General features: G+C 32.0%; 1 protein-coding gene across 1 annotated transcript; it reads left to right on the top strand.

Moving 5' to 3' along the window:
* Positions 1 to 4,220: 4,220 nt before the first annotated feature.
* On the top strand, positions 4,221 to 8,939 carry LOC114275703 (COBRA-like protein 4). The gene is made up of 6 exons (XM_028217697.2): positions 4,221 to 4,389; positions 4,487 to 4,566; positions 5,296 to 5,752; positions 6,409 to 6,556; positions 7,380 to 7,657; positions 8,468 to 8,939. Exons 1-6 carry the CDS (start codon positions 4,239 to 4,241, stop codon positions 8,749 to 8,751), a joined length of 1,398 nt encoding a protein of 465 aa, XP_028073498.2. The 5' UTR covers positions 4,221 to 4,238; the 3' UTR covers positions 8,752 to 8,939.
* The last annotated feature ends 231 nt before the right edge of the window (positions 8,940 to 9,170 follow it).

Raw genomic sequence — 9,170 nt, 5'->3', positions numbered from 1 at the left:
CCGCCGAATGCCTCACTTTTGGCTACTAAATTTTTTTTAGTCGCCAAAAGGCCTTACTTTTGGCTACTAAAATTTTTTTAGTCGCTAAAAGCCATATATCGGCGACCAAATAGATTTTTAGTCGCCAAAACCTATACTTTTGGCTACTAAAATTTTTTAGTCGCCAAAAATCTTTAGTTTTGGCTACTAATGCATTTTTAGTCGTCAAATGCTATACTTTCAGCGACGAAATGTGATTTTTTAGTCGCCAATAGTGCTTTTTCTTGTAGTGTATCAATTTAGAATATACTCAGAAAAAAATAAAATTTAATGGCTCGAAATCACTTCATATGTGGGCACAACATTTTATCAATTCAATCTCTATCATAAAAATATATTCGGGATAAATTCAAAATCTGTAAGGATGGTTCCTAGCATTTTTCAAATGTTTTTGCAAAGTAAGGACAACACATAAGAAGATATATCCGACACATAAATAAATATATATAATGGCATTTAGTTGGGCTGGTTAGAGGCCTTCTCATAGTTGATTTTGCACCAAATTCATTGTCAGGCCCATTTTTTATGTTTACATTCTCCTTAGTGTAACCTTTGCCCCAACCCATCCCAACCCAAACCCACCTCTATTATGTTTGTAAATAATTTCATGTCCCAATCCCCTAAAAAAAATTCTAACCCAAATATGAAAAAGATAAATGGCAAATTTCACTTTACTCTCAGTGATGTGGACCATGTGAGTCTACCCGTTTAACGTTTAAAAATGACCATATAATTTTCTTATGGTTATAGATTAAAGTGCATAATTAGACTAATTAATGATTTAATAAAAACGTCTAAAATATCCCGTATATAAGTAATTTAAGTGTGTAAATTATGGATATTTTTTGTTTGGAAAGCAAAGTGCACTTTACCCCATGTGATTTGGGCCATATGCGGTTTATCCTCTTAACGTGTGGAAATAACTACATAACTCCTTTATGGTTTGTGAACTGAAGTGTATTGTTAGGCCCATTAATGATTTAATGAAAAAGACTAAAATACCCTTGTATATAAGTAACTTAAGCGTGTGAATTATGAATATTTTCGCCATTTGTTTGGAAGACAAAGTACACAGTCACCCCTGTACTTTATTCCATGTGCGATTTATCCTAGTGAAATTTGAAAATGAACATATAACTACCTTATATTTGTCACGTGTTTCACACTTCCTGTTAAGTTGGACGAAATGTTTAACAGTGCATTTCAGTCCATAAACCATGGGGGGATTATGTGGTTATTTCTAAACGTTAGGAGAGTAAACCGCACAATGATCCAAATCACAGAGGATAAAGTGAAATTTGTCCAAAAAATAAAATCGAAAACAAACCAAAAAAATTGTAGGGGTACAGGCCAGTCCCCTTTTAATTTGTGCACTGGACTATGAAATAAACGAGAAATTTGGTTGATAATTTTTTGGATTATGTGGAATAACTTTATTAACTAATTTTTGGAGATTAAAGCCTCGTTTAGTTTGTGTTTCGGGAAAAAAAATTGAAAAAATGAAAACTAGTTTGATAAAAATAAATATTAAAAATATTATTTTAAATTTTTTAAAATTATTTCTGATCTCCAAAAGATAAAATTATATAAAAATGATAGGTGTTTTTATTTTATTTTATTTTATTTTATTTTTATGTCTTTCACCAAATTAATTTTTAGATTTTTGAAATTTTTTTTTGAAACAACTTTCTGAAAACCAAATCAAATATGACCTAAATTTTTTTTAGCTGGTCGATTAATGGAATGAAGTGAAGTTTCGAATAGAAGCTTTGCTTGAAGTAGTGAGTTGAAAGTTTGGAGAGGAAGGAGGGTGTGGGGTAGAAATTTTAAGATTTAAATATTTCGTAGAAAATTTAAATTATATAATTTGAATTCTCAGTGAAATATTTAAATCTTAATAAGATATATAATTGTTAGAATACATTTATTTATAAAATGAAATTATGTTGAATAATTTGATCCAAGCATTAACTTAATCATGTAGAGTAAGAGAGAGTTACATTTTTGATAGATTATGTTTCCATGCAATGAATGGAAGGACTCAAAGTAATAGTTTACCCTAAAACCTAATGCATTAGATCTGTTTTGGATTGTGAAAGTTAAGTAATTTAATTTAAGAACACACTTGTTTGGAGTTAGTAAAAAAAAAAAAAATATTATTGACAGCATTCCTTCTTATAATGTAAGATAAGAAGATCACATGTTTCAATTTGATGATTTAATTGGCGAATTTTGAAAGCTCTTACGTATAGATCATTCATAAATAATAAAAAAAATCAGATTATTTTGATAATTATAGTCACTTTTTTTTTATTTTAATTGGCATTTAGTCACTTGGTTACATTTGTTTTTTTTTTGTTTTTTAAAAAAAAAAAACACAAGCAGTTTGCTTTTAAAATTATATACGTAGTCTAATTTTTCAAAAATAAATGTAATGAAATTATGTGGCTACATTTATTGGATTAATCTAATTGATTAATGAATCAGATCATCAAAATAGGATTTGTGGACCCACCGGTGGGCTGGAAACAAACCCATACCATGATTTAAAGCTTTATCGATTGTGATAAATTATCATTTGAAAAATAGTACCTATAAATGGATTTCTTACATAATTTTTTTCCTCCTAAACATAAATTTTGTACTCATAACAAAGGAGGAAAAAAAAAAAAAGGGCAAGAAAAAGAAAAAGAAGAGGAAAAAGAGAGAAGAAGTCATTTTCAATTTGATTCTGAAATTATGGGTAAGAAGTTATAGATAGCTTTGCATAATCATACAAGATAATGTGGGTGCATTGCTAAGAGACTGACCCTTCAGCTGTTAAGTGTTCAAATGTCTCAATTCTCCCTCCTGTTTTAACTTCTCACAATAGTGTTTGCTTCAAGCCACTAACTCTCAAATATAATTTTAAAGGTGCTATTTACTCAAAATTTTTACTTTGAAAATTATCTTAAAAGTGAAGTGTATAGTGTAAATTTAAAGTTGGTGTGATATGAACCACTCCGGAGTGAACGTATTCCATTGATATAATTTTCTAGGTATATAGCATTGTTGATATAAAAAGGGATAGTCTAATGTATGAAGTTTCTATTACTACTATGTCAGGAAAAAAATATCAAATATATGCAGTCTTACTAAGGCCAAGTTTGGCAACTCATGAAAAATTTAAAAAGTCAAAAAATTATTCAAAAAGTTAAAAAGTTATCACCATTTACCAATTAAAAATATAAATATATTAATTTACACAATATTACCATACAAAGACGTGACTGGTGGTACCCGGGGTGGCAGTGCACTTTATTGGGCTGTCAATGGGGTAAAAAAAAAATTAGGTATATTTATTCATTAAATTGCAGGGTACTATTGGACCAGTGGAGGCCATCAAAGATCTCTTTTTGATAATCTGAACCGTTCAATCTGTAGAACTCGTCGAGTACTATATGCTTATAAAAAATCAAATTAATCGGATATCGCTAACTATATGATCAAATTAGTTTAGTATAAAAAATGGATGGTGTTATATTTAACGGTTGACAAAAAACTAACACGATTAGATAGTTATCGATATCCGATCACCATGATTTTTTATAAGCATATAGTACTCGACGAGTTCTACACATTCAACGGTTCCGATTAGCAAAACGTGACCTGCGGTGGGCCCTCAAGGGCCAGACAACACGCCAATTTAAGCCCGAGAAGTAGGCAATAATTTCCTATCTCCTAATCTGTCACTGCTCTGCCAGACTACTGTATGGGCTATCAATAACTTTTCTTATATATTTTTTTATATAATTTTTTAATACACATTTTTTTCGTAAAAAGTCAAAAAATTAACTCAAACATTTATATTTTTGTCCTTAACTTTTTAGTCCAAGAAAACAAAAAATGCGCTTATTTAGGACAATCCAAACAACTCTAGTCTTACTTTTTCATACAGAGAGATTATTTTTGTATTTTGAGCAGACTACCCAAATATATGGGGAAAAAAATTAGAAATGAAAATTGAGAATGAGAGATATGAGAGTATCACATGCAGTACCAAGCAAACATCCACTAGGTGTGCAATCTTCATGCATTCATTTTCAGTTTGGGACCTCCTCTTCACCTTCTTATTATTGCACCAACTCTCCATATTATTTATATTGTTGCTCCCTCACTTAGACATTCCTCATCAGCAAACTTGCAATCCTGCTAAATTTATGGTAATGGAATTTGATTCGTTGCCCAACCCGGTTTACGAAATTCCCTTCAAAGCAAAGGTCCACTGCCAAAGGTGTCGATGCCACCGATTTGCAGAACTGAAGTCGCTTATATGTACTGTTATCTTATTCATGATCTTTTATAGTGCAGGTACAGTTCATGTAGCTTAGGATGTGTTTAAAGTTTTTATCTTTTTCAATTTATTGTGAATTTTGCTCATTTCTTTCCGTTTGATTTGGAATTTTAGAGGCATATGATCCATTGGATCCATTTGGAAATGTGACGGTCAAATGGGATATAATGTCTTGGACTACAGATGGTTATGTGGTGAGTATCATACTATCATCTTAATATGATCACAAAAATGTATACGAATGCAGAAACAATCACAATCACAATCACAGAACTATGATTCTAGTAGAAGAGTTGATCACACTTTTAAAAAACCAAGTATTTGACACTAGTGAGACTACACACCTAGAAAAAATTACCCAAAATTCAACTTGTGTGGACTAGATTGACAGAGATGAGACTCACAGCACATTAGGATTCTTTTAGGAATTGACTTTTTAACTTTTTTTTTTTTTTATAAAAAGTAAAGAGAAGAATTGACTTTTTTAAAATGACTTTTTAATTTTTTGACTAAAATATTACCTTCCCAAAATAGGCATAAGTTAGATCTACACCCTTGGTTACTTTCTTGGATAAAAATCTGAGCTCCTATCTTTTCCCATTTGACACAGAACCATTTGCGATAGCAAAAAATGCCATCGCAAGTTGTCAAAAAATTTCAAGTAAAAGCCAAAACGATGTAGTTTATAAGAAGGAAGTGATTTGAAATGATGTCATAAAATTTCAAATACAACAAATTTTATCTCTAATTCTCTTTAGCAACGACAACTTGACTTTTAACGACTAGCATCATGCCGTCACAAAAAATCATATCTCCAATAGTGTAATTGCATTTCCATAATTTTCAAAAATATATATATTAAAAAGAACCCAAATCCATTTTTTTGCTATAATTATTATTTATTTAAAAAAAAAAATTTCCAGGCTACGGTGACAATGATAAATTTTCAAACGTTTCGACAAATCATGAGCCCTGGGTGGACCTTAGGGTGGTCATGGGCAAAGAAGGAAGTGATTTGGGGCATGGTTGGAGCTCAAGCAAGTGAACAAGGAGATTGTTCCAAGTTCAAAACAAACATACCACATTGTTGTTTGAGAAATCCCACAGCTGTTGATTTGCTTCCTGATGCCCCTTACAACCAACAGTACTCAAATTGCTGCAAAGGCGGCGTGTTGGCATCAATGGCACAGGATCCAGCAGGTGCAGTCACCGCCTTCCAGATTACCGTTGGATTGTCCGGCACTTCTAATAAAACAGTGAAATTGCCCAAAAATTTCACTTTGCTTGGTCCGGGACCAGGGTATACTTGCGGCCCTGCAAAAATGGTTCCATCCACGTTGTTCCCCACGCCCGATCATAGGCGAAAAACTCAAGCACTAAGTAAGGTTATTCTCTTGATTGTTCACTATTGTATCATTGGTAAATTGTACTGGTAGTCCCTATATTTTGGCTCTTATTTGAATTTAAGATTTTGTCTAAATTTGGTCCAACCTAATTACACCCATTATTGTTTATGAAAAATGCACACGTAAGGGCATTTGTAAAATTAAAAACTTGCTCAACTTAGAGTTAACCTTAATTAACTCGGTGATAATTTTTTGTCAAAAACCTTAACCGGCATTATTAATTAGACGGCCTCGTTTGGGAACAGGCTAATTTAGTAACTTTTTGGCTATTTGGCTAAAATATGAGCTAAAAAAAACTAGTATGTTTGGGATGACTTTTTGGCTAATTACGAAAAGATGTGCAAAAAGTAAAGAGAAAAGAGAATTTTTGACTTTTTAGTATGAGTTGTTGATTTTTTGGCTAATTTAACTTTTTGACTTTTTGGCTAAAACAGAGCCTTCCCAAACGAGGCTATTACAAAATTTAAGAAAAAAAAAATTTTGAGTCGATTGAAGTGTAGTGGCTAGAATGACATAAGGAGTAAAGTCCAGGGACTACAGGTGTAATTTGGCTTAGTATCTTCTTCAGGAGAGGGTGTGGGGTTTTTTTAAGCCTTTAGTTTTAACTGTGAAATGAATGCTCAAATGCAGTGACTTGGAATGTGACATGCACATACTCACAATTTATGGCTTCAAAGAACCCAACATGTTGTGTATCATTCTCATCTTTCTACAGTGATATCATCACACCATGCCCATCTTGTTCCTGTGGTTGCCAGAACAAAAAGAACTGTATCATGTAAGCCTCATTTTTTCACTTTTCATGCATACATCTTTCTTGTGCCATCAAACATTGTTTCATACATAAGTAATTTCAATGCCAATAGCAAAAAAAATGATATATGCTTGCTATTTAGTAACGTTTGCAATTTTTTATTTTTATTTATTTATTTATTTTTGTTTTCCTTACAGAAAGTATTAAATATATTTGTGTTTAGTTTTTATATTAAAAAAAAAGGAAGGTAAATTACACTAATCTCCTTTGAGATGTGGGGAAAATACATCAAGGAAGGCTGTTTTCAGATTGTAATTCGCATAACATTCATACCCCTTTGAATTAATAATTCATCAGTCATATGAATGGAAAAATAATATTGTCATATCTTTTACAATAAAATATATTTTACCTACCATGTCTACAAACTATCTGTATTAGTTTTACTAAAAGAAAGTCAGTGTAATTTACCCCCCCCAAAAAAAATAAAATAAAATAAAAATTTGATAAATGCATGTCTTTAAAGGGGTGGCCAGAGGGCTCATGGGAGGAGATGGTTGTTGGTGGCCGAAGGTGGTTTTCATCTTAGTGATTTGCCAAAGATAATTGTCAGTTGCTAAGATGTGATGGCCGGAGATGGGTTGACTTGCCGAAGGTGGTTGCCAGTAGGTGATGTGTGGTGGCCAAAGAAGGCCGGGGAGAGAAAACAAATTGAAAATTGGTTTTGAAAACAAAGAAAAACACTTTCGTAAACTGTTTACATTTTTTTGAAAACAAAAACATAGTTGTTTATAGTTTTCAAAATTTCTGAAAATAAAAATAAAAAATATAAATGTGGACAATGCAGGAGCAACTCAAGCCTGCTGAAGATGCCAGGAATCAATACTCCAAAAAAGGATAACACACCTTTGATACAGTGCACTCATCATATGTGTCCAATAAGAGTGCACTGGCATGTGAAGCTCAACTACAAGGAATATTGGAGAGTGAAGATAGCCATCACTAATTTCAATTACAGGATGAACTACTCTGACTGGACTCTGGTGGCTCAGCATCCCAATCTTGACAATCTCACTCAAGTTTTCAGCTTTCAGTATAAGCCTCTTCTCCCCTACCAATCCATCAGTGAGTTCACTTACACCACAAACATGTTTTGTAATTCAGTATTTTTGAAGTACCATTTAGTTTCACCATTTTAAATAAAAAAGAGTACCACTTAGCTTTGCATGTGCCATGTTCTAAACTAATCACGCAATCAATTTTTTTTTTTACAAGTGAGACATGCTGATTTAACTTTGTTAAGTGGTTCGGACACAAAAATTGATCCACTTGTTGTATTGTGATTTCTTATTTGTTGAGACTACCATGTAGATAATGTCATCTAGTGTTCCGAAAATTAGTGGTAGAGTAAAGATTGTGACTCAAAAAGGGCAATATTGAGTTGAAGTGGTAAAATTTATCGCAATTTAACTAAGTCTTTCATTTGGTGGTAGGATGGATGACTAAAGATCGGAATGATGTCAAAGTTACATCGAGCTAACATTATTTTTCTTTTTTGTTGTTTTTCTATTATTTTTGTTATTAATTCAAATTTTTGTTTTAATTTTCGAATGTGATGATCATCACAATATAAAATGCAATTATATATCCCTACAAAAAACGAAGACGAAATTACACCAAGATAAGGGTGCGCACACAAAAAAGAGAAAGAGATATAGAGAAAGAAATGAAAGAGAAGAGTAAGAAATAATTATAAAAAATTATAAGAGAAAATTTTTAACAAAATTAAACATTTAAAGTGACAAATTACAGAAATTTTATTGAAAATGAAAAGTAAAGAAAAGAAGACGTATAATAACTTTAAAAAAATTGAGGAAAGACACGTGCCCCGCCTAATCCTAATGTTGCTCCAATGTTGTTGATATTTATGTGAAGATGACACTGGCATGTTCTATGGCATGAAGTTCTACAATGACCTGTTGATGGAAGCTGGACCGCTCGGAAACGTGCAATCTGAGTTACTCCTTCAGAAGAACAAGGAAACATTTTCATTCAAGCAAGGATGGGCATTTCCCCGGAAAATTTACTTCAATGGCGACGAATGCAAGTTTCCTCCTCCTGATGCATACCCATCTTTGCCAAACAATGCCAAAGTAAATCCTGTTTCATATTTTACACTGTTTGTTTCTGTGATTTTGATGATCTTGTCCATTTGCTGATCGGATTATCAGCAAGAACGCGGTTTTATGGGATTTTCCCGGAAGAGAAAATATTTGATCTTGTCAATTTCTTAAGAACTAGGGGTAAATTTGATGCAGAGATGTTGTTGCAGTGACACTTAAGAAGTAAACTAAACACTGATATGTTTCGTTACTTGAGAGGTTTGTCTATAGTACAAATTACAAAATAACATATCTCATCTCCATTTCAACTCTCTTTGCTTAATTGGATGTTTTTTTTTTTAATTATGTTTTTGGAAATGAAATAATGAAAAGTTCAAAAACATCCACCATTTTCATTTTTTGTGTGAAATCAATTTTGAAAAATTCTCAAAATATCTTCTTTTTTTTTTTTCTTTTTTTCTTTTTTTAACCGCCTCCCCTTGAACTATAATCTTAACAATAACACCTTAAACATT

Source organism: Camellia sinensis, chromosome 15, assembly GCF_055761805.1.
Source record: "Camellia sinensis isolate YWXY chromosome 15, ASM5576180v1, whole genome shotgun sequence".
Lineage (NCBI taxonomy): Eukaryota > Viridiplantae > Streptophyta > Magnoliopsida > Ericales > Theaceae > Camellia > Camellia sinensis.
The sequence above is the reverse complement of the archived record's forward strand: the minus strand, read 5'-3'. Positions and strand labels throughout refer to the sequence as shown.